The sequence below is a fragment of the Varanus komodoensis genome, unplaced genomic scaffold, assembly GCF_004798865.1.
Source record: "Varanus komodoensis strain SLA01 unplaced genomic scaffold, ASM479886v1 scaffold31, whole genome shotgun sequence".
Classification (NCBI taxonomy): domain Eukaryota; kingdom Metazoa; phylum Chordata; class Lepidosauria; order Squamata; family Varanidae; genus Varanus; species Varanus komodoensis.
The window spans coordinates 1,762,132-1,787,186 of NW_025335780.1; the positions used below are offsets into that span (position 1 = coordinate 1,762,132).

The 25,055-nt window shown below is 52.7% G+C and overlaps 2 protein-coding genes across 6 annotated transcripts; one reads left to right on the forward strand and one right to left on the reverse strand.

Moving 5' to 3' along the window:
• Window positions 1-10,208: 10,208 nt before the first annotated feature.
• On the forward strand, window positions 10,209-11,273 carry P2RY4 (pyrimidinergic receptor P2Y4). Its single transcript, XM_044437757.1, has one exon. The coding sequence runs from the start codon at window positions 10,209-10,211 to the stop codon at window positions 11,271-11,273; it is 1,065 nt and encodes a 354-aa protein (XP_044293692.1).
• Window positions 11,274-11,358: 85 nt separating this feature from the next.
• LOC123027242 (diacylglycerol O-acyltransferase 2-like) lies at window positions 11,359-23,687 on the reverse strand. 5 transcript variants are annotated; one of them, XM_044437817.1, is made up of 9 exons: window positions 23,574-23,674; window positions 23,066-23,096; window positions 22,289-22,417; window positions 19,694-19,801; window positions 16,609-16,679; window positions 15,626-15,830; window positions 14,172-14,346; window positions 13,008-13,210; window positions 11,359-12,203 (listed from the first exon to the last, which is right to left on the reverse strand). In XM_044437817.1, exons 2-9 carry the CDS (start codon window positions 23,091-23,093, stop codon window positions 12,049-12,051), a joined length of 1,074 nt encoding a protein of 357 aa, XP_044293752.1. In that variant the 5' UTR covers window positions 23,094-23,096; window positions 23,574-23,674; the 3' UTR covers window positions 11,359-12,048. The 5 variants fall into 5 exon arrangements, with proteins under 5 accessions (XP_044293752.1, XP_044293751.1, XP_044293750.1 ...); XM_044437816.1 differs by lacking the exon at window positions 23,066-23,096 and having other exon boundaries at window positions 11,359-12,200; window positions 23,574-23,687; XM_044437815.1 differs by lacking the exon at window positions 23,066-23,096 and having other exon boundaries at window positions 23,577-23,685.
• Window positions 23,688-25,055: the final 1,368 nt, after the last annotated feature.

Sequence of the window (25,055 nt, forward strand, 5' to 3'; positions counted from 1 at the left end):
CTGAATGAGTTTTAGTGGTCCAGTCTTAGTCTCTGGAATTAAACTCTAAATATCTCTCTTTTTTAATCAGTTGACTTTCAGCAGGCTTAATAGGGATGAGCTCAGCTTCTTAAACTGAGGTAGCGTCATGACCTTAGCAGTTCTTAAAACAAGTGGGAGGCGAGCCAGCTGGCGTGCCAAGAGGACCCGTTTATGCAACGACAGTCACTTGGCCCAGCCACGGTGGAGAAACAGCTGTAGCCATCTCAGACCTGGCTTGAGTTGCCATTGAATTACCTTTTTGTGAAAATGATTATTTCAGAAATCCTGGCCTTCCTTTTCTGGGAAAAAGAGGGAAAATATGTATCTACCTGCAGAACATGATTTAAAATACGTATTATTAAGTCAGAGTTTGGGGATAGCGATCTTGGGAGTTTTGCCTCAGGCTGCAGAGCTGACTGATAACACCCTCTGGATGTTGTCCTCAGCCAGCAGGCTGTGTGTGGCACAGTCTGGCACGGGGGCTTATTTCAGATCAGGGCCCCAAAGCTACTCACCCCTTCAGAATAAAAGTGACTGAGCTAATGGCATTCAAGCCAACAAGCTGGGCTATGGCAGTTCAGCAGGGCTTCTTTGTGAGTGGGACATAGTGGTTTCTTTGATTTATCACAGGTATTTGCACCCCAAACTTTCTGTGCAAGATTCTCAGAGAAACTGACCACACTCAGCCAGTTTTATAATAAACATGAAAGTAATATTTAAAAACAGCAGAATACAAACAAGAGGGTTTTTTGTTTTGTTTTTTTAAGAAAAAGTCCTTTCGGCTCTTTAATTTAAAAGCACTACCTATGGCTTTAAAAAGAGGACTGCCTGTCACCAAAATGACCACAGAGCTGGCACCTGCCAGGCATGGATCTCTTGAGGAAGGGACCACCTCAGAAGGGCCCCAACCCTCCCCCACTTCCCCCTTCAGCTGTGGGAAGGGTGCCCTGGATGGTCACCTTCATACTCCAACAGGCTTATCTGGATAACCCTTATTCACTTACAAGATTTATATACTGCTTCATATTTCACTATGAAGATTCTGGAGCAGTGAACAATAAAAGGTATATCAGAGAAAAGAATGCAATGGCATGTTTAAAATAAAGTCAAGAAAGAAGACTTCAGCAGGCACCAAAATGATAAAATGCTGGCAGCTGCCTGACCACCAGATGTAGGGAGTTCCAGAGAGATAAAGCTGAGGGTCTTCTCTGAAAGTGCTCCAACAGGGTGTCCCAGCTGAAGACCTCGTTGCGTGAGCAGGTTGGAAAGGAAGAAGGCTCTCTTTCCAGTGACCTGCTCCCAGCTGTTTGGGGCTTTACATACTAGCACCCAACCTGCCCTTGACCCAGCGGCTCATAAGCAGCCAGTGCGGCTTCCTTCGCTAAGAAGTCACCTGCTGCAAAGGAGCTGCTCCTGACCACAGCCAAGCCGCTGCATTCTGCCCTAGCTGAGGCATCTGAGGAGTCTCCAGGGGCAGCCCCGTCGGTAGCACACGCCTGTATCTCATCATTTGCTGCTAGCGAAAGGTCTCCATGGGCCACAACCCGTTAGGACCTCCAAAGATACGTTTTGGTCCATCAGAATCCCTGGATCTGATGTCCCTGATCCTTTTGGGAAGAGCACACTTCCATGTAAAGGCTTGCTTCCTCCTCTCACGTCACACCAGAAGAACATCTACCTTGCCTGGATCTCTCCTCCAGCTGGGGACAAACTGCAGGGGAAAGCTGCCTCTATTGTGTCCTGAACCTGATTTTCCAGGGGTAACTGCAGCAGCAACTGAAATTTTAGGTAGTGATTAACTAGTCAACCCTTGTCAATGCTTGAGATCCCAGCCACTTCATAAGTCCAACTTTAGGCCATCTTTCTATCTTGCGCTCCAGGTCGAATCTGGGATAAAAGTCTGAGATTTTAAAAAGCCTTACCTGCAAACAGAATGGGCAGGCTCCTGTCTCTCCTCTCTCGGCTCACACACCTGTTGAACCAACGCTGAGAGGCTCCTGAACCCGGTTCCCTGGCTTCTTATACCTCCTCCATGCCCCCCTCCCCCACCAATGGCTGCTCTTTCCAGATTGGAGCTGTAAAAAAAGATTGCAAACTGAGTATTTTGAGGGCTGAATCCTATTAGACTATTAGTTGAAGGTACTCTTGTTGAGTAAGAGAGTGGGCTATAAATATTTCTTCTACAGGAGCCCTGAGAAAGAAGCTTACAGGGATCGACAAAGCAGGCTCAGGAGGAGAGTAATTAGCAAGGCAGTTTTGCTCTCCAGTGTTGCTTCCACACCTGGAACAGAGTTGCCAGAGGAACTTTGGGAGAAACCACCAAGCATGCAGTGCAAGGAGCGTGTCCTTTCCCCTCTTTGAGAAGAGCTGTTCTAGGCCTAACCATTCCAGTCATTTCCAGCTGATTCATAACTGAGCTAAGCTTAGTCCACTGATAAGCTGCACCCCTTGTTCCCACAATCATATTAAAGAGCCTCTGTCAACAATCTAATGAAAGGAAGGCGATGGATGAGGTCAAGAACTGCCTTCTGGGGAAGAAAGGGGCTTTCCTCAAGAGGAAGGTCCTTTTGGATCCATCCTCTCCTCCCACTCCTCATCCAACCTTCGGTGGACTTCTAGACTGTCTTTAGAAGTGGCCACTCTAAACAATGGCATTATATTGCCCCCAAATCATTCTTTAAAGGTTTTCAGCCAAGAAGATCTTGGAAGGAATAAATCACCTGCAGTAGATAGGTTACCAGTAGAACTATTCCATGCCTCCGAGGCTGAATCAGTCCAAATCCTAACAAGAATAGGCCAGCGAATATGGAAGGAAATGCCATGGCCCACAGACTGGAAACATGCGATAAGGGTTCCATTCTCCAAGAAAGGAGATGCTACTGCACTGGTTTCCTATACAGGCAAAGTTATTCTCAGGATTTTACAATAACAAATATTACACTATAAGGGGTGAGAAATGCCTGACATTTGAGCTGGTTTCTGAAAAGGAAAAGGCATTCAAGAGCATATTAGAAATATATGATGGATACTGGAGCAGACCAAAGAATTTCAAAAGAAGATCATAAAGTTTTGTGCATTACAGACTAGAGCAAAGCCATTAATTGTGTGAATCACTGGAAGCTATGGGCAGTCCTGAAAGAAGTGGTCCTTGGAGGTTGGCTGCCTTGATGCATAACTCATACTGTAGGAAAGAAGTTATTGGTAAGGCAGAATTATAGGCAGAATGGTTTCCTATAGGCAAAGGTGTCAGACAAAGATGTATTTCACCCCCCTTTCTGATTAGTCTGTGTGCAGAACATCTCAGGCTTGATTTGTACATCTCTGTTGTGTCTTCACTTACTTGCATTTTTTCTAAGTTACATAATTCCAGATGGTGTAACCTTACCTCCAGGGAGACTTGTTCCAGCCCCCTTTCTTCACTTTCTCCAAATCTACAATACTCAGGTCAGGTCAGAGGACTAAGTGTGGTCACACCAGCAAATTGTATAAAGGGAGTGCGATATTTACGGTTTTATTTTCATCTGATGTTAAACTGATTACTTAAAATCACACTATTTTCAACAGAACATTAGCCCTCTATTAGCACCAAGGTAGGGTTAGGATTAGAAAAACGAGGTGTCCTGGCCTGATTTTGATGGTTGGAATGTGCTTAGAATGGGCAGAAATGATGAGCGGTGCAGAAAAAGCTACTCAAGGAAGGCTTTTTCAAAATCGCCCCCTTTTCAGTGGAACTTTAGCCCATTTGTGCATCCAACCTGTGGGTTTTTTAAAAATTGAAAATGGCATCAGGTGTGCGGAGGGTGGAAAACAAATGAAGTGGGTTTGTGGCACTTCTTTATATGGGTAAAGCCTTGATGTGTGTCTTGCCTCCATTTTCATTTGGTGCCAGAGTTCCTACGTTGTGCCTGCTATCATAACATCCGTCATCTGTGCACTCACTGCTTGCTGCTGCTGCTGCACCTCTTAGTCTCCCCCTCTAGCAAGCGGATGGTCACTCTAAGACAGGATTCCCATGGCCTGAGCTGAGCAGGTGCCCAGCCAGCACCATCTCTGATCTCCTGCAGTGCCACTGTGAGGCAAAATGCATGTCCACGAGTGTGAGCAGAAATGGTGGGAGGAGGGAACGGCTTGTAGTTGGGGTAGGAAGTCCCCCAGTGCTGGTGTGTAGTCCGTGTTTGGGCGAAAGATGATAAACTTGTGTCTGAAGCGTGCTTTCCCCCGTGTGCTCCATTTTGTTTATCTTCTTAACGCTGCAGGAAAAAGGAGCTTTGCATTTCATAGCCTGCTGGTAACCCTGCTCCTCCTGCCACTGGAGAGGAAAGGGGCAGCCACATCATCCTGGAGGCTCCATGGGGTGGAACCACAATTCTCCTTGTCTCCTTGCAGAGGAAAGCAAAAGGAGGAAACGGAGAACAGCAAGGTTCCAACTCAGCTTTGCATCGAAGCTTCATTCCTTGTCACTATCACCCTGCTGTCATGGCACTCCAACATGACTGGGGAGATGGTAGTGTGGCTCCTTGCAGAGGAAGAGTGATTTCCAGAAAGCCTCCGCACCTCAGAGGGCTGCGGCGCGGAGCACAGGCTAGAGCCTCCCACGTCTCCGTCCTTGTGCTGAACTCTTTGCCTCTTGGCAGCCATCCTTCCCAGTCTGCAGCCCATCCTCGGGATCCAGAAGATGAATTGTAGCATCTTTGCCAGTTGACCCGCAGCCAGCAGGACACATGGCCTGGCATTGGATCCTCTGATCCCATAATTGCTCACTACAGAGCAGCTTAGGGTTGCCCGATTAGCAGCGATTATTTTTACCAGGGCAAGTGGCGCAACAAACTTTCTGCAGTTTGTTTGTTTTTTAAGTCCCAGGCAAACTATTTAACTCAGCTCAGCTCCCCTTATGGTTCAGCAGCAGCTGATAGGGGGGCAGGGCGGGGGGGGGGGGGGCAAAGCTGCACTGCAGTTTGTGGCTGTAATCTGTGTGCACGGAGCACACTGCCGCAACACGGTGTGCTTGCAAAGCGTATGCTCTCTGTTGCGTGGCATTGCCTTCCGTGGCATTTAGAAGCCCATACGGAGTGGTAGAAACCTGAGTGGCAGAGAAGCACCAGTGCAGAGGGTTATATGTGAGAAGCATCACGAACGCCAGTAAAATTTATTTGGGGCGAGGGACAGAAAAGCGCCTCGGAACAAGAGTGGGTGTTGGGAGCAAGGCGGGTGGTGGGCTTGAGCGAGAGTCCCATGGGCTGCTGGCTGCGTTCCAGACACGGGTTCAGAATCGGAAAGTGAAGACTGTTTTGGTGAGATGGAGGAGTCAGGTAAGCTGAGGGCTCGAGGAGGAGGAGGAGGAGGAGGAAGAGGAGATTAGCTCAAGGCCAGGTGCTTTGCTGGGTGAGGCAGTTCCTGGGCCTGGCCAAGCCGTGCGGCCCGTGGGAGGGGTGCTGGGACGAGGCTTTCTCAGGCGCAGACCAGCCCCCACACGAGGCAAGAGGCCCGGCCGAATGAGCAGACGAAGTGCTCAGATCAGGCAGTGCAAGTATAATCATGATGATGCAAACACCACCCAGGAACTGGCAGCGGCATCTCTTGCCTCGTGGAGTTACCATTCTCTCTCCCTTCCTGTCATGTTCTCTTTTTCTGTTGGTTTGTTTGTTTTGTTTCCGTACTGCCCCACAGCCAAATTTTTCTGGGTGGCTTCGAACAATCCATAAAACAGGCAGATAGGTGCAATAGAATATAATAAAATACTAAAAATGATAAGTTTAAAACAGAGAAAACAAAGAATAGTGAAGGATGGCTCTGTAAAGGACCTGGAATGGGCGATTCCCCTTAAGCTCAGGGGTAGCCATGCCATTCTTTAAAGGCCGGGGCATAAAGGTCCACCTTGAGCTGGAGGCACGAAGATAACGGCTTTGGTGTTGGCCAGGCCACAGTGGGGCAGTTGTTCCATCGATGGAGGACTACCACATTGAAAGCCCCCCCCCCGCCCCCCCGTTGCCACCCTCCATCTGTCCCTTGGAGTCAGCATTTGGAGGGAGATGGAGCATCAGGTTGAAGTCAGTCACAGCTAGGGGAGGCCCTCTGCCAGATGTTGCAGTCCTAAGTGGTGTAAGGCTTCATAGGTTGAAACTGGCGCCTTAACTTGGCACTGGAAGCATGCGGGCATCCAGGGCAAGTGGGCCGGACCCAGCCCTGTGCGCTCAGACATGAAGGTTCCGGTTAGCAACCTGCTGTCCTGTTCTGCCCCAGCGGCAGCTTCTGAACTGCCTTCGAGGCAACCCCACGCAGAGTGCATCGCACATGTTGAATTTAGGGAGGACCAGAGCATTCAGCGTGGAAACCAGGCTGTCCCTTGGCCCGAGAGGGGTGGAGCTGGGACACCAGCCAGAGTTGGTTAGGAGGCGTTCTGAGCCACTGAGGCACCCATGCCTGAAAGGACAACAAAGGGTTAAGAAGGACCCCCGGCCCCACAACTGCCCCTTCAGGGGGCATGCAGCCGCTTCGAACCTCCTCCAACCCGTCTGAGGAAGTGCCCGTCAACAGCATCTCAGTCTTGTCTGAACCGAATCACAATTCAATGGACTTACTAGAAAGTATAGATTTTCTACTTGCAAAATGTGTTCAAAATCCCACTAAGATTCTGTGAAGCAGGAGCCCCAGAGCCAGCCCAGCAGCCACACTACAGAGGCTTCCTTGACCCCCAGCTCCCATGCTCCCCGTGGCTCAGGGGCCCCACAGGGCTTCTGTGCTCCGCATGAGGTGGCTCGTTCTCCCATCGGCCCTCTCCTAGCTGCGCCAGGCGTCTCTGTCCTCTGGCCCGTGGGCCCTCCCAGGGCAGAGCAGAAAGGAGGCTGACGACACAGGCTGGGCAGAAAGCGCCTGCGTCACCAGCCGCGTCTCTAGCCCGCCCCTTGCCGGAGATCAAGGGGAGTGTCTGCAGCGCTGTCACGGCGGGCACATTCCCCACTGGCGGTGGCACAAGGTGCGGAGCGTGTGCCCTTGAGAGCTGTTAGAGGCTGGGAGTTTACGCACAGCGCTGGGGACATGGAAACGGCTGTGGGAGAGCGCTCGCTGGAGAAGCTCTTGCAGCCGCCCTCTGGGGCAGCTCTCTGGTGCAGCGAACACACGGCTGCAGCGGGGAAGAGCAGAGGGGCACAGACGTGCACAGCGACAGTGCCCGTCCCTTCCTCCACCGCACTTACGCTGTCCACTCTGCTGCCGTAGCTCCCCATTTGGATCTTGTAGCGGGCACACGGCTGCCAGCCCGACACACATGCTGCTTGCCCCAGCCCAGGGCCTCTGCAGGGGGCAGAGCACAGAAGTCGGGCCTTCCTATGCATCCTGTTATCTCCATCCCTGAAGAGGCTGGCCTCATTTTCCATGCCTGTCCTGGTTCTGCTGAGTGGAGCGTGCCAGGCATCGATGAGCTGCCCCTAATGTTGAATCAGCACCACGCAAGGAAGGGAGGCAGGCTAGGCCTGGCTGAGGCTTAGAGGTTCTGTGCGATGGCGCAGTGGGGCACCGGCTTTGGTGTGGGTTTGCGTTCACAGGCGGCGCTTTTTGCACCCATGTCATGAACTTGGGCTTGCATTCTGGCACACGTCTGCTGCGCCAGGCACCAGCTGCATCTCTCGTGGCTCCCTTCCTTCCATGGCCTTCCACAATCCCTGCAGTGACAGATGGTAGCTGCTGCTCATCTGTAATTAATTGAACTCTTTTGGCAATCACCTTAATTTAGCCCTCATTAGCTTCCTTCCTCGGAATGCTCGCTGCCTTTTCAGTTCTCCCCCGTTGCCGACACTTGCAGAATGATTTTCCACTTCCAAGCTCTTTATGGCAAAATTAGCAGAGGTTCCTCTCTGATTATGGGTAGAAAGCACCACCACCTGCTCTTGCCCCTTCTTGTCTCCCTGGATCTGCTTTGTGCGGTGATGCCAGCCAAGCCTTCTGTTGCCGAGCCGGCGGACCGCTTTGGCGTGTCCGTTGCAGGTGGCAGGAGAGGGAAGGAGTGTTGTGTCCCTATCCTGTTTATGAGCTTCTGGCAGGCAGCTGGTTGCTACTGCGGGAAAGAAGAGGCTAGTCTGAGCCAGAGGAGCTGCTGCATCTTGAGAGATGGCTGAGAGGACATTGGAGTCCAACGCGAGCCCCCGGGAGCCCCCAGCTCGGATCGGGAAAGCCACCTTTGCCAGCGTTCGGGCATCTTTTAAAAGTAATAAAACCCAGCCACTCTCAGCACTAAGGAGTTCACTGTCACTCAGGGGAAGTCTCTGTGCTCCCGTCGTGTCCCCCGAGGACCAAAGAGTGGAGCTCTGGGAGAAGGTGGGGAGGAGGGCGCCTGTGGCTCTGCTGCGTGCGGAGCTGCTCGCCAGGCACAATTTGCGTAGCAAAATGAGTCCCCCATAGGCAGGCATAACTGAAATGCAGAAAATGCCTGTACTGGGTTTTAGACATAAGGGGCTGGGGCATTGTGTCGGTCCATCTGCACCCCCAAGCAGTGCATCAGGTGGCTGCACCCATGGAGCGCAACCACTCAAAGTGGTTTTGAACTGAAACACGGCACGTTTAATCTAGTTCTCTCCATTTGGACGTTTATTGCTTCTAATAATTGGATAATGGAACTTGGACTCTCAGGATGCAGCATGATTCCTCTAACAGGCACTCACAGAACTACCAAAATCATAGAAGTACCATTCTTGGTGGTCCTGTCATCACAGAAACTTCAGGAATTATACTTTGGTGACAGTGGTGAAAAAAATTGCTTGTGTGTTGAAGGTATTTAGAATCCAGGGTACTGGTTTTAGTTTCATTCTGTTTGCATTTTTAATGTAGATTTACTCCCTTCCTCACAGCACATGAACATCTTCCTAAAATTTCTTCTGGCAGCTTCCCAAGAATCCATGCAGCCCACAAAGAAGCTTTGGAAAGTTTATTCCCTTCTGAGTGACCAAGCGCATAATTAAGGCCACATTCATTTCCGGGGAGCCAATTTGCCCAGGATCAAGGCTGCTCACAAAAACACTATTGTCAGCACAGTCGGTTTATCCGAGAAGCAGCCCATGGGGAGGGGAGCTCGAGGAGCATGTCTTTTCCCATTCACTGCAGGTCTCCCAGAAGCAGCGCCGGCCGGTTTCCTAGCAAGCAAGTGCAGCCCTGCATGGTGCATTTGGATGGAGCAAGCGCTGATGCCGCTGCTGGGTCCTTCCTGAGCAGAGGGTGAGTAGAAAAGGCCTTGCACGCATAGCATTGCTCTTACCCTCCTCCTCCTCCGCTCTGCCATCTGTAGGTGTCTCCTTGGAAGCAGGCCCTATGGAGGTCAGAGGGGTGTCTCCCTAGCTGTGTATGTTAGGACTGAACCCCACCCTTCCATCTGGGGCCATGCCCATTCTTGGAAAGAACAAACAAATGAATATCAATGGCTGCTTTTCTCTTGCATGCTGCCTTGACGGGATTCTACCTTTCTCGGTTGTCTCAAAGTCATTTTAAACAAATAAGAAAGTCACGTGATATCATAGCAGGTGCCCTGCAAGGCTCTGCACAGGTGGCAGGAGGCTTTCCCTCGCCAGTCAGCACCAGCGCCCTGTCCGCCTGGTGTCTCTCTCCTGGAGAATCTTGGAGTTATGCAACCAGCGCGGTTCCTGAAGCTGTGACGCTCGTCACAACAGTCCTGTAACCACCCGGAGCCTGCTGAGGGCCCGGCCTGGTGGCATGCCAGCTTGGTCTGACGGTCTGTGGGGCTAGCCGAGCTCTGGCATGGGAAGTCTCTACTGCCCACCCCGCCCCAGCCAACTTGGAAAGCATCATGTTTGCTGCCTCCCCCAATCAGAAATTGGCCTCGAAGGGGAGGAAAATCACTGCGCTGGGGTCAGGGGGAGGAGGCTGGGGTCCACGGCTTCAGCCACATCCAGGTGGCACCCCAGGCTCCTTCCCTGCCCCCGCGCAGCCCACCAGATGCTACCTGCTGGCTTGGTGAACTGGACCAGCCAAGCTGCAGGGAGCCGGGGTCTCCACAGCTGCGCATTGCTCTATGGACGGGCTTCACACGCATGTGCTGAGCCAAAAGCCCAGCACTGGCCACTGCATCCACGGCAGCCATTCAGCGGGGCCCTTCCCTTCAGCATCCTCGGAAGCTGGCCCTGGGAGCGTGCGCAGCTCTGTGAAGTCGTTTTGTGACTTCTCTGCTATTCAGAGCTGGAGAGATGGGTGATGACTTGCCTGCTCACACTTTCACCAGGAGATCCGGTTCCCAGATGGCAGCCGAAGCTTCCGGGGGCCCAACAGAGGAGAGCTGCACCTTCAACGAGGAGTTCAAGTTCATCCTTCTGCCCGTCTCGTATGGAGCCATCTGCGTGGTGGGCCTCTTCCTCAATTCCTGTTCTCTGTGGCTGTTTGTCTTCAGGATGAGGCCATGGAACGCCACCTCCACCTACATGTTCCACCTGGCCATCTCGGACACCCTTTACGTCCTCTCCCTCCCCAGCCTGGTTTACTACTATGCTCAGCGCAACAACTGGCCCTTTGGCGAGTGGCTGTGCAAATTTGTACGCTTCCTCTTTTACACCAATCTGTACAGCAGCATCCTCTTCCTCACCTGCATCAGTGTCCACCGTTACCTGGGGGTGTGCCACCCCGTCCTGTCCCTGACGTGGCTCAAGGCCAGTCACGCCCGCCTGGTCTGTGCGGGCGTGTGGCTGCTGGTTGCTGTCTGCCTCGCCCCCAACTTGGTCTTCGTCACCATCAGTGCCAGGGGCAACGGGACACTCTGCCACGACACCACGAAGCCGGAGGCGTTTGAGCGCTATGTCCACTACAGCTCCTCCGTCATGGCCCTCCTCTTCGGCATCCCGTTTCTGGTGATCGTGCTGTGCTGCTGCCAGACGGCAAGGCGGCTGTGGAAGCCTCACCCGCTCAGCCCTCCTCGGCCTGTTCCCCTCCACAAGAGGCGCTCCATCAGGATGATCATCATCGTGCTGCTGGTGTTTGCCATCAGTTTCTTGCCTTTCCATCTCACACGGACGACCTACTATGCCGCTCGACTCCTGAAAGCAGACTGCCGCACGCTCAACGCTGTTAACATCACCTACAAAATAACGCGGCCCTTGGCCAGTGCCAACAGCTGCATCAACCCCGTCCTGTACTTCCTGGCTGGGGAGCTCCGCAGGGGGCGGCTGCCCCATGCTTTGGTCCCAAGAGCCCACCTGGCTCTCGCTCCCCGTCACTGGAAGGGCCACCTGCAGCCCACGGGGACTGCAGCCCGAGCCTGAGAGAAGGTGGCTGCTGAGGGGATGCTTTTGATGACAATATGGGAAAATGAGCTTCCTCAGCAATCAGAGAGAAATCTTTTGGGTCCATGAAAATGTAATCCACTTTATTAGTGTTGATTCATTACCAGAAAGAGCCACGGATGTCTAATAAACCTCATACCCGTGTTTTCCTTTGCACATCACAGAAGGGCTTGAAGGGGACAATTCAAACTGCATCCCTCCACACACGCATTACCGTCTTGGGCACAATCCTGCACAAACCCCGCTGACATGAACATCCTCCTGGCCAAGCTTCTGCTTTCCCCACTGTAGCTGCACCTCTGGCCCTGGATCAGACAAACCATTAGTCATGCCAGGCAAGCCGGGGGTTGGCATGAAGGCCCTCAGCTTGAGGAGGAAGTGCTGGTGGCTGGAGATACAAATGCCACCTTCACCAGGCCAGGAGGGAATGGAGGGAGCGTGTGAGTGTAAGTGGGGCTGCCCCACATGAAGCCAGGACCCCGCGCCATCGGCTCAGTGTACGCTCCTGGCGGCAGCCCTCTCCTACTGCTCCCTGCTCAGTCTTTACCCAAGGTGAAGATGCCAGAGGTTGGACTGGGGATGTTCTACGTAAAAAATGCCCCTTGCCCCTGGCAGACCAGTCAGGCTCAAGAGCAGATGGGGGAGCACTTGCTGGAGAACAAACCCGCAAGGATTGATGTGAAACCCAAAGCAGTCCCAAAAGCAGGCAGCCCCTGGCTCCGGGGCGTAGCAGCAGCGCCCTGCCGCATCTCTGCTACAGAATCTTCAGCTCATCTGCTTCTGACAGCCCGTACTTGACTTTGTGGTCGTTGAAGAGTTTGCAGAGAGACTGGATGTACAGGGAGTGGTAAAGATCCACCGTCTCGTGAGTTGGCTGCTCAATCTTGGGCACTGTCACGGGCTCTCCTACTAGTGTGGGAGGAGAAAAGGAGGGATTTGGGCAGGTTATTTCCTGATGAGTGGGGGCAGATCTTTCTTCTGGGACCCTGATTACTATGTCAATAGAGTTTCACCCTACATAGTGGCCTCACATTTTAAACAAATGGCTAAATAAGATAATTAGCGGGACCAGAATGGGAGCTCGTTGCATGCAGAGTAGGGCTGCTCTGCTGAGCCCTGGCTTGTCCCAGAGGGGGCCCCTGCTTGGTGGCCGAGCGCCCAGCCACGGGGCAGCTGTTGCCTCTGCCAAGCTTGGGCTGGCTGAGGGCGTTTCCGCTCCCAAGACAGACCTGCCTGCCGGGGAGCCTATAGGGAGCAGATGCTGCAGGGCGGATGTGGCCCAGCAGCCTCCAGCTCAGCAGCCTCCCGCTTGCGATCTCACTGGGGTGGCACCGGCAGAGCTCTCCAGCTCCTTCCGCCTCATGGACCTGACAGCTTATGCAGCAGATCCCCGGACCGTCCCCAGAAGAGGCAATCCCAGTCACAAGGTCAAATGAATTTTGGGGGGAAAATAAATACTCCAACCTAAAGGGGGATCGGGCCAACATCCTTTCATGCTAGATAATGAACTGCGTTGCAGTGCTGCAGGGGACAAGTCTCTGCGGTGCAAGTGCCCGAGCAGAAGACCCCGAGTCATTCCAAGCTCTGAATGGGAGCTCTCACTGCAGCCCTTCGCTCTCCGTGTTGGGCTCCCTTGACCACTCCCTTTGTAAAGTAGGGCTTGCCTGTTCCTCCCTCTCCCAGGGCGATGTGACAGAAGACGGGGACACTTACTGACAGTGGTAACTGGCTTCGGAAAAGGCAAGAATCCTCTGGAGTGGGTGGAGGTGAAGCCCCTTCCATAGAAGAAGCAGGGAGCAAAGCCCAGAAGTTTATAGAACCGGTTCTGAAGCCGTCTCATCCAGGTGCCTTCCTCAAAGAGTATCTGCTGGAAAAGGTCATTTTCCCCAAAAGAGAAGGCAGGAACCAGGTGTGCCCTGGGAGGGGACAATTTGGGCTGCATCAGTTGATGGAAAATCAGAGGCGTAGATCAGCGCCCCCTCCGAGCCTCATCCAGCCCCATGACAAGCATAGCCCAGCCTCCCACTTGCAAGGAACGGCAGCCTAACAGCCCGGCTCGGTGTGGAAGCGCCTCTGGCCTCAAGGACGCTGCTCCTGCGCCCGCTGCCTCATCTCCACACTCCACACTGCATCAAGAGGTGGCGAGCAGCTCTTTAGGCCTGCTTTACTCTAATGGGACCGATGGGGGTCTTTTGCTCCCTCATCAGTGAACTCACTGCCTCGGTAGGTGCGTATGTCTGGGCTGTTTGCAATGTTACTTCCACAAACTCCATGCTAAAGCAGAAGTTGCTCCCCCTACCAGAACCTTAGAACTCAGATTTAGAAGATAATAAAGTAAGCACTTCATGCATTAGAAGCATAAAGGAAGTGCTTCATATGTCACAGAATGAACATATGGTATTTGTTTTCTAACAATATATTTTTGGCCATGGGCCTAGATGGCTTGAAAGATGATGACAACAACGATGATGATGATGATGAAGATGATGGCACTGTATTCATGTCCCACCTTTTTCCTTTTGCAAGGACCCCAAGGCAGCTCACAAGGGTCTCCTCTACTCTGCTGTTATCCTCACAACAACCTTATGAGGTAGGCTAGGCTGAGAGTGAATTCCCCCCCCCCCACTGACTTCACAGACACAGGGAGACTAGAACCCGGGCCTCCCAAGTCCCCAGCCCCAACCCTTCCAAATCAGCACCTTCTGCAGAGGCACAGCTGCAAGGAGTATCTTGCAGCTGGACTGGCTGGTTCTTTGGTCGGGCGCAGCAGGGCAACCCCGTGTTCCGATGTTTTCAGGGTACGTGTGGCTGCCCTCCTGGAATCCACCCCAGCCAGCTAGCAGAAAAGCACGCTTCACAACTGGTAGCAGCACATACCCATGTCGGAGTGCCATCCGGACAAACCCCTTGCGCTTCTTGAGGATCAAGGTGGTTACCCCTGGCTGGCAGGAGAGTGACTCGGCAGCCCCTCCAACCACAATCGCCACAGCGTTGCCCGTGCCATTCCTGGAGATGAGGTACTCTATTGCCTTCGGGGTCACCGGGCACAGGCCTGGAGAGAGAGGAGAGGGGGCCGGACTTCACCCCTCCAAGGAAAGCGACAGCTGCCCCCCCGCCCTCCATTTGACTGGCCTTAATAGCTTTCGATCACCAGCCCACATTAAGCCTGGGCAGTTTGTGATATTTTAACATCATACCCAGAGGTGTGATCTTGGCTGGATTGCCACATGTCAGAATCCCACGCTGCATGCTGTCTTAACACAGCCCCTGGCAGCAGCCGCCACGCATGGGAGCGCTCTTGGGTTGGTTGGGTTGAGTGGCCGAGCTGCCACCTGGGGACGCAAGGCTTGCCGGACCAGGAAGGCTGATGCGGAAGGCTCTGGCTGCCTCCTCTCCCCAGCAAGCACTTGGCTTAGGGGTGCAGGAGGGTTTTCCAGCAGGCTCACGTGGATGGCACCACGCAAGACTCCTGGCGGGAGAAGGGGCTTTTCTTGCTGCTGCAACTGAGAGGCATCCCTTAAACAAGGACCTGTCTCTGGTTTGCTCTGCTACAGAGCAGGAAATATTCAATGTTCCATGTTCTCAAACTGATGGGAGGGGAAGCAGTAGCTTTGCTTTAAACGCCAAGAGAGTAAGCACGGCCCTCCTTTGGTGATCTTCGAAAAGAGACCCTGGTTGAGTGATTGCAAAATGTCTCTTCAGGGCCATGCATTTGATGATTTCATCCTGCAAAACTGAGGCTGAACTTATGAGGAACTGATGCACAAACATGCAAATGGTGGGCTGGTCTTTCAGCTTCACCTCCTGGATGTGCAGTCAGCACAATGGCTGGACTGGAGGTCCTGCTCCAACCAGAGGCATTCCCTGGCGGACCCCCGTGGGCAGCGCCTTCACCGCTACATGCACAACCCTGTGGCCTTCCAGCACTGTCTGAGCACCGGGGCATTTTCTGGAGTCCCTACTCCAAGCACCTGCAATCTCGGAACAGGCCCAGCCCCGCTGCTTCCCAGCAAGCACAGAAAGCGCCCCGGTAGCTGCTCCTGCACGGCTGCAATGCGCCCTTGCTGTGGGGTGGCAAAGGGGGCCGGCCGGGCCGAGGAGCAGCATCAGGTCTTGCCAACATCCAGCCTCCTCCCCGAGTGCCCTATTTCAACGGCAGAAATTGGCCCTCTAGGACCACTCAGGGTGCAGGGCCCGGCAGCTGCCCCGTATCCCGGGCCTGGCATGCAGGTCAGCCGCAGTGCCTGGTGCCCTGGGGGCAGGGCCAAGAGGACTATGCTGCCCATCTGAGCAACGGGGAAGAAAGGGGGAAGGGCCAAAAGCAAACTCACCTCCACTCATCAGGTATTCCCTAAAGCCAGGCAGTCGGAAGTTGCCTGCCAGAGTGGCCAGGAAAGGCTTGATGCCAGGGAACTTTTCACAGAAGCCGGTAGAACGAGTGACAAAGTTGCAGAAAGCCCCAACACAGAAGATCCCGTGGGGATGGACCCCAACAATGTAGTTGTGGCTGGGGAGCAGGTTGTGCGTCTTCACCAGCTGCAGGGTAGCAACATGTCAGTCAGGCACGGAGCCTCTTTCCGGGTTGCCACGTGGGCATGCTGGCCGACACACCACAGGGGATGTGGTTGCTGGTCTGACGTGCAGTTCACCCCTCTGCATTGAGGGCACGCCTGGGGACCCCTCCCTCCAGCAGCCGGGCAGTATCTGCACAATGCAGGGGAAGAACAGGCAGGAGGCCTGGAAGGTCCTCCCACCCTTCCACTCTTCTCCGGGGAGCAGATCAACTTCTGAAGAACACCGGTTTTCCCAGAGTGAATGAGAAGGATAACGAAAGGAAGCAGTGCTGTCTGCTCACAGCATCCCATGACTAACAGCCTTGGGATGCTGTGAGCAGCGATTTCTGCCTTCAGCAGGAATGACCTTCTCAGTGCTGTGGGACTTGTCCCGGGTGCATCTTTCCTGGGCTGGTGACTTCCATGCATTCATGGGGCACATGGGGAGTCTGGCTAGTGGGAAACAGTGGTTCCCAGCACCCCAGCAGCACCGCACAGGCCAAGGGGGCAAGCCTTCATTTCCTGGGGTGCAGAAGTACCAGTCAAAGGAACAGATCACAACCCCCGGTACCCCACCTTTTTTCCCCCCCCCCAAGAGGGGCCCCCCCCCCCCCCCCGCCACCCATTCTGGTCCATGGGAGGCCCTGCAGGCCAGTCCACTCGGTTTCTCTCTCTCTCACCATGGCTTGCCTTTCCCAGTACAGTTCCACGGAGTGGGGAGACCAGTTATGCTCCCTTTACCCTCCTCCACATGTGCCTACCTGAATTGGAAAATAGTCTCGGAAGTGATTCCAGACAGGCCAGTTTCGGACCCAGGAAGAACTCCTCCCACCTGAAAATTAAGCAGGCGAACATGCCATCACACCAGAAGAAAGAGCAAAATAAGGCAACGAAGAATTGTACAGAAGAGGCGAATGGATGACCGGCTCTTTCCAAAAGGGAGCCTGTGAGGAAGAGCCTGGATGGCACGCCTGGGCTGGTTGCCTGCTGCATTTGCACGATCCAGACCCTTCTCAGGCTGCAGGAATCCAGGCTTTCCTAGCCCTGAGCCAGCCTGAGTGAACCCCAGCCTTAGTATGGAGGTGGACTGCCTGCACATTCAGGCAGCGAGCACAAGGCAGGGCCTTCCTGTTCATCTCTCCGTCTTTCTTCCCAGCCAGTGCAGGGTCCAGGCCTACAGACTTGCCCAGGGACCCAGCTTTTCCTAACCCCAAACCTACCAGTTGTGCCAGTGCCAACACACCATGGAACAAGTTGAGCCAGCTCACGGCCTTCTGCTTGGAAGATGAATCACAATTCCACCCCTCTGCCACCTTTAACTACTAATGAAATGTATGCAAATTATCACCTGAAAACCATGCTGGCCCAGTATGATTTGTACAGAATCAACCAATTTCAAATCAGAATCAAACCTCTCTGGCCGGTGCTCCAGCGCAGCCAGTGCCACCCTCTCCGGTTAGCAGCATTGGAAGGTGCCTCGAAGGTCATCTTGCCCAGCCCCCTGCTTACAGCAGGACAATCACAGGTATCCCCCCCCCCCCCCCCCCCCACACACACTCCTCTGCTATATTTTCCAGACAGAGTTTCGGTAGTTTGGTTGTCCTGCCACGTAAACCCCATGTGTCAGGCTGTTACGTCTCCCCAGTGCAGAACAAACAGAAGAGGAATGGGAGCCAGGGGCCTCTGCATCAGCTTGTCTGCTGGAGCTTGACCAAGACGACAATCTGGCTGCTGCTGCTGTGAACAGACAGGGGTGGGTGACTGGAGACAAGAAGACAAGTGGCAGCTTGCAGCTTGGCAGAGAGCCAGAAAGCGGGACAAGAGGTGGCCGAAGGTGCCAGTCTCCCTGGAGGGGGCGAAGATGTCTGCTCTTTCCCTGTGAGACGAAGCAAGTATTGCACACTGGCCACGATCCCCACAGCCGCTCATCCACAGGCACACAAACCCTGCTGGCACAGCCCTTTGTCCCACTCTTGCAGACACTCTGTTCCAGGGGCTGGGGCAGAAACCCTTGCCCTGAGGAATTCCAGGCATGCGACCCATATCTTAAGCTGTCCTTCAGCTGGACGGACTTTGGAATGGCAAAAGAGCTGAGCAAACCTCGTGGGCCCAGGAGGGAGAGGAGCCAAAGTGCATCCACAGGACATGCACTGGATAATGCTCTGCACTGTTCTGGGCATCCCTCTAAGCCCACTGCCCTGGTTTCACGTTATGCAGGTGGAAGTTGTTGTTTTAGCAGCTCAGATATTGAGGGAACGGGATATAAGCTGGTGTTGCACATTGTGAGAATCCATCAGGGTGGCCGGTCGTTGTTCTTCGAAGTATCGATGTTGCACGTGACATGATCTGGCTTATCATGAAGCCTTTCCTCCTCCTAGACAGCAGCCCAGAGGACATCACAGGAGCAAGGGGCCCTCTCTCTCCGCAGTGATGCCAAGCTCTGTTCAGATCACTACAGCTTCTCTGTCCCTTTACTCCCCACCACTTTCCCCCTTTTGAGATTTCAGGAGCTGCCATAGCAGCTGGGAAACACCATGGCTTCCCTTGAGAAAGGACACTAGTGCCCGTGAGTTTTTTGTACAAGAAAGTAGCGTTTAGGGAGATCCATATGTTCCCTCATCAAGATGTTCTTCTTTTCTCCCCATACCATTAATCTCCATGCTGGGTCACATAGAAACATTTCTGACAAAGCAAGTCAGAAGGGGTCTCCAAGGCCATCTAGTCCGATGCCCGGCTCCAGCAGGCTCCACTCATGTAATCCCCAACATGTGGTTGTTCAGTCTTTCCTTGAAAACCCTCCCTGATGGGGCCAAAACCACCTTCCTTGGAAGACCATTCCATATCCTAGGAAGTACTTCCTGATATCCAACCTGAAGCATGCTTCCCTGGGTTTTGCCCCAGTGGAACACGTCCTGCCCTCCACCTCAGGGAAGAACAGCTCACAGCCCTTCCCCACAGGACAGCCCCTCCCATGCCTGTGAGTTGCGAAAAGAGCCTGGCATGATTTTGATGGCTGGAATGTGTTTAGCATGGGCAGAAATGATGAGCTGTGCAGAAAAAGCTACTCAAGGACGGCTTTTTCAAAATCTCAAACAAGCAAATGAGCGTTGCTGGCTTATACAAGCTTGTTTGGGCTTGGATTACCAATCCAAATTAGGGCCAAATTTCATAAGGTCACTACATTTTAAAACTGACACAGAGTGAGTTTGTGGCAGGTCTAAGCTATTTTATCTTCCAATCCTCTTCTGCAATTCTGTTGATGGCATTTCCCTCCAGACATACCTATTTGTCATATAAAGCGATCCCACAGGACTACCTTTATGGCTTTACGTCACGTCAGTTTGCAGCTTGATCCAAGCCCTGCAGCTTACTTTGAACTTACATCACAGACCCAGGCCCGGCCCCCTGGGTCACCTGGCTGCGAGCCTCGCCTGCGGCCTCCGTGGGGCCTGGCTGCTTCTGCTCTGAGAGCTGCACCAGAGCTGTCTTTTGCAGGGATCACAAGGGCTAGTGCATCCCACGATTTCTGAAGGAGATGTGGGGAGCACACAAAACGTGTGGGAAATGTGAGGGAGGAGATGTAGGTGGGCTAGGCAGGCAGGCCGGCAGCGCCAGCAAAAGCAGGGTCAGCCACAAGCCAGAGTCACTGTGAAATAGTGGGCCGCGTGGCCCTGGGAAAGATGAGGAGGAGCTTTGTGAGGAGCACATGCAATGGCACCCGCAGTTAATAAGGGAAGCAAAGAGAGAATCAAACCAAACAGAGACAAGCAGTCGAGAGGCTGAGCAAGTGGAAGTGACCTCTTTTGCAAGACTCCATTGGTGGAGTTGAGCGCTACCTCCCCTTACCTTTCTCAGGTGTGTCCCAATCCAAGATAAGCCAAGCCACATAAAAGGCAGAAATGGGCCAGAAGCTGGTGAAGACCAAGTAGGTGAGAAGCAGCAGCATAACAGTCCCTGAGGGAAGAACAATCCGCAAGTAACCCACTAATTCCCCGCAGTCCAAGCCTGCCCACAGTTAGCCCTGGGTAAGCCAACGTAGTCAGAGATCCTACGCTTTTTATCTGAAACTAGTTTAAACCTGGGGAGTAAACGAAGATAGCTGATGAATCTTTTTTCAGAGCATCAAAAGACGACTTACTGAGAATTACTCATCCATCATCTGTCTGACAGTTCCTTCTGTGAGTTCTTAATATGTTTATGATGCTAGCATACGGAGGGTGGCCCTGCTGGATGGACAATCTTCTTCAGCATTTGATTTCAGCAGCAGCCACCAGCCAGTGTCCCAGTGGAAAAATCACCAGTAAGGCAGGGAGAAAGGCAGTGGTGCCCATCCCATGTTCACCCCTGGCCCGAAGGGACCCATATTGGCCACAGAGGGTTAACTCCCTGTTCAGTGCAGGATCCCAGGTTGAAGCAACCCTGCCAGGTGGCCGCCCAATTTCCTCTTGAAGGCCTCCAGTGCTGGGGAGCCCACGACTTCCCTGGGTCGTTGCTTCCACCGTCATGCTGCTCCAAAAGCCAGGAAGCTCTTCCTGGTGTTCGGCAGAAACTGCTTAGCTGTCACTTGAGCCTGTCATTCCATGTCCTGCACTCTGGGATGATGGAGAAGAGATCCCGACCTTCCTCTCTGTGGCATGTACTTGCAGAGTACAATCCTGTCTCCCTGCAGGCTTTTCTTCTTGAGGCTAAACATATCCACTTCCTTCAATCTCTCCTCACAGGGCTTTGTTTCCAGTCCCCAGATCATTGTTGTTCCCCTCCTGTGGACTTCTCCAGTTTGTCTGCATCTTCCTTGAAGCGTGGGACCCAGAACTGGATGCAGCACTCCAGACGGGGGCTAACTAGTGCCAAGTAGAGGGGAACCAGGACTTCATGTGATTTGGGAGCTCCATGGAGAGCCTTATAGCTAATCTCTGCCACGTGGCACTCCTGCCCATTATGGCATACGCAGTGCTAAAACGTGTCCATGACAAAAGACTGTGGCTGAACCTGAACCGGGGCGAGGGGGATGAGGGAGTTGCCCTGGTCTGTGAGAGGGCGTGCTCTCCCTCTCTCCCTCTCTCTGTGTACCGCTGTACCTCACCAGTGCTTGCATCTTGCATTGTCCAGTGGGACTGACTGGGGATTCTGCTCAGGGGTCACCCCTCCCACCACCCAGAAGTGGGTGTGAAGCTGAGTCGCCTCCCGTCTGCTGCCTTTGGAGGGCGCCAACATTCATGCTGAGGGCATCTTGTGTGGGGTGTCTCAGGGTTTGGTAGTTTCCATGACAACCAGGGGCCCTGTAAAGTACGCAGAACCTGGGCAGCCGGCAAAATCAGTTCTGTGTTTGCAGATGCAACTCAGGGACACGTTATGTTTGGTTGTCCTTTGGCCGCTGGAACTTGGAGGATTATGTAGTTCCAGCAGAGCACCATCATGACATGCTAAACAAGGTGTGCACAGAGGAACTTTCCAGTGCACACCATCATGTCTGAAAAGGCACGTCCTTCCTCTTTTTCCAGGCAGGAGGTGGAGGAGTTTTTATCTGTGGACCTTAAAACATCCACTGAAACGGGACATCGGCTGCCCATCATATTGTCAAGTCCCAGGGCCACTCTTTGTAACCTTCTGCTAGGGGGCTGTCATAGGATTTTGCAGTGGTCCAAAACTTACAGGACCTTCCTGCCCAGGAGTGCTACCAAATGCTTTGGTGGTTCCAGACAAAAGGATTTTCATACCACCAATGAGAAGACACTGTGCAACCGTCCCTTTATTTTTAGCAGACTATCTGTGGTAAGAGAAAAGTTGGAAGAAGCAGTGGGGAAACTTTGGAGGATTGTGAGTGGAAGGTGGCATCTGGGCCATAAAAGAGAGACTGAGCACTGGAAGCTCTCATAAAAGCCTTGTCTGGAAGCTGTTGCAATTTCAACAATAATGACTCCTGGCTGAGGAGGAATATTATGTCTCCTGCCTGTGAGAGAGTATTCCTGCTGAGGGGACAGAGCAGAAAAGGCTGTCCTTCCCCAGAACCAGTTTCTTTTGCAGCCAAAACATGTTCTGCTCCAAGAAATTCCCAGCCCATTAGAACTGGGTATGGATAAAGGACTGGTGGGGTTAAAAGTCATAAACTAATAAGCAATATAAAACCAGGGTAGGGATATTTCAGGCTTTCCTGAACCTCATTTGTAAAATATAAGATAAGCACTGGCCCTGCTGGCTTAGATCAAAGGAAGTCCATCTCGTGTGACCTTCTCTGTCTCATTTTAGCCCATGTGGAAGCTCATGTAAGTGCACCAAAGGGAAGGGATGTGACCCCTAGAATCGCCTTCGAATGTACAGAATTCCGGGAGGTACTGCCTCAATCTGAGCAGGATTTCTCCCGGAGTCTGTCCGATCCTACTTGTCTGAAGATGGCTGCCACCCACATCCCAAGAGCTTTGTTCTGCCACATTGGCTACTCACCTAAGAGCAGGAAACTCACAATCCACTGCAAAACTGAGAGCAGTTGGACAAAGGCCTGGACATCTCCTTTGGAAGGCCACGACACAGCGAGAAGTGCGCGGAGGGCAGCCAGGGTGCTGGCACGACTCCCTGCGGGAGACAACCCTGTCAACAGCCCCTCTTGCTGGCAGCTCTCGGTTGTGTCACAGTCACCTGCTGGCCCAGCTTCTCCCACCCGCCGCCGCCTCCCCAGCTCAGCCAATCCCCTGAAATGACTCGTGCACTGCAGCCCTGGTCCACCATCTCCAAGACGTGCAGCAGTGGCGGCAGCTGGGGCAGACCGCCTCCCTCCTCTGCATGGCCTGTGTGAATCAGGCGTGACACAGAAGGAAGGCTCTTCAGAAGCATGTAGAGAGACCAAGGCTCTCATGTGGATGGCACAGAACCTCAATACTTTCACCAGCCTTTTCTCTCATGAGCCATCCTGTCTTCTGTGGGGCTTTTAATGGTAGAGGAGAAGGAAAGGAGAAACAAAGAATGAGAGCCGAGGGAGGAGAAGGCAGGCACCCATGGGCATCAGGGCTAGCCCTTCCCACAAAACACTTTCAGCTCTTCTGTCCCTTAACTATAGTATACATAAAAATAACCTTGGAGTTATAGTCTGCATATAGATCAGTATGGTGCTATGGATGCAAAACATCAAAAAGCAAATGCCATTCTCAGATGCCTCCACTGAAGTGTGCTTTTCTAATCATGTCAAGTAATACTTCCATTCCACTTTATGCCATCAGACCTCACCTCTAATACACTGTCCAGTTCTGCACATAACCTTTAAGAAGAATTCAGATAAATTGGAGTGAGTTCAGAGAAAAGAAGCAAAGGTTATATTACATTAAATCCTGTTAGGAAAGGGGAATAAAGTAGGTACACATAGCTGGAGAGGAGAGAGCGCTTTTAAAGTGGCTTGGCGGTCATCGCAGTGAAGAGGGCTGCGACTTGTTCTCTGTCACCCAGGACTGCAGATGCAAAGCAAGTTACTGGACGGGAGACTGGAGCTGAACACCAGGAGGGTTTCAAGATCCGGATTTTCCCCAGGTTTGTATCCCAGTCCTACCCATGAATAGCACTCACACACCAAAACATGTCAAACCCATTCAGTGCCCCGAGATCAACGGATTGATTCTAAAGGGGGCTACTGCAACGATATTAGCTCAAATTCACATCACCCAACAGTTCTGTAATGAAAAGCCATCAGCAAGGGACACAGTTCCAGTCCTCCCAGCCTTCCCCTGCTGATCTTTCTTACCACCTGGATTTTGGGAATAGGCAGCAATGATCGTTTTCATCATGCGCTCCAGAGGCACCTCGGACTCTTTTACGATCTGGCTCAGACTTTGCTTTAGTAGGCTAACTGAAAGGGCAGGTTCGTTAGCAGTGGATCTGCTCTTCCGTTCAGCTTTTGATCCCTTTCAGACTCCACCATGTGGCCAAAAGGAAGCTGAACCAGTAGAGGGGGAGGCGGTGCAGCTGAACCCTTTGAGTGGCTGGGGCGGAGGGGAAACAGACAATTTCGGGGGAAGCAAGACATGTGGCAACCCAAGGCTGGTTCTTTCAATGAAGCATTCAATAAAAGTTCCAGTTTCATAAGAGATTAGATATGGGCCTTGAGCAGAAGCCATTCCACCCCCACAAGAACATGATTCCCAAGATTTGGACGGAGAGGGGTTACTCTCTGTGATGGCTAAAGCCAGAGTCCCACTGTTGCAATATTTAATATGACTTATTGGAACGTCCTAGCCATGTTCCATTAGAAACAACATTCCAGTCTTTTCCATGGGATTGCCCTTCTGGAGCAGGTTTGTTTCATGCTGCAGATTTTCCCAGCCTTTATGTTTCTTTCCTCCTCTTTCCATGTATGGGTGTTAAGAATATTTTTGGTGTTGGTGGTAGTGGGGGTCACTCCATCTTTTTTTTTTTTAAAGATCCATCTATGTTACTACTAATTTATGACGGTAGGCCAAGTACTAGGAGTTGGGACTTCTCAAGGGCTGACTGGAGTCAACTGAAGACCAGGCTGGGGGAAGTCTCCTGGGAGAGGGTACTGGGAGGCAAGGGAGTTCAGGAGGGGTGGATGGCTCTAAAAAGGGAGCTCTTGGCAGTGACTGCTGAATAGCAAAACAGGGCGGCACAGGATGGTGCCACGTGGATGCAAAACGAGGTGCTAGAAGGGAACAGGAGAAAGAGGGGCCTTCCCAGGAAATGACCTCTGGGCAAGTGGTCAAAGGGGCTTAGCAAGAGGAGGCAGCACAAGCAGAAGGATCCTTCACAAGGCTGTGGCTTCTTATGAGCTGTGACTGGAAAAGAATGTCAGGAGCAACAAAAAGTGCTTCTGCCTTCATGTGAATAGGAAGAGGAAGGGGAGACAGGTGGTGGAACCACTTAAAGGGGTGGGAGGAGATCTCATAACTGATGTGTTCTCGCCAAAGAGGGTTAGGGGAGTTCTAGCTGGGGGAATAGATGAGGTTGGGGTTCTGGGGGCACAGATTGGCATCACCTCACTAGAGATTGGGGAGCTCCTCAGGGCCCTGGTTGTCACAAAGGCACCAGGCCCTGATGGGTTACACCTGAGGGTACTTCAGAAATTGCTCTCACATCCATTGGCCTACATTTTTGAGGCCTCGTGGAAAAGGGGAGCACAACAGAACTTTCATCAGAGTAGGCATGGCCAGCAAAGCCCTGAAAATCTATTTACAGTCTAAGCAAGCAAACCAGCACCGGACTTTTTCTG

What these genes read in the sequence shown, in the direction of transcription:
- P2RY4 (XM_044437757.1), top strand. Translation starts at nt 10,209, where the DNA reads ATGGGTGATGACTTGCCTGCTCACACTTTCACCAGGAGATCCGGTTCC.
- LOC123027242 (XM_044437814.1), bottom strand. Translation starts at nt 23,616, where the DNA reads ATGATGAAAACGATCATTGCTGCCTATTCCCAAAATCCAGGTG. An exon ending in TGTGAGTTTCCTGCTCTTAG is followed by an intron (nt 19,802 to 22,288) that starts GTGAGTAGCCAA and finishes TTCTTCCCTCAG; the next exon opens with GGACTGTTATGCTGCTGCTT. An exon ending in GAGACTATTTTCCAATTCAG is followed by an intron (nt 15,831 to 16,608) that starts GTAGGCACATGT and finishes GCTACCCTGCAG; the next exon opens with CTGGTGAAGACGCACAACCT.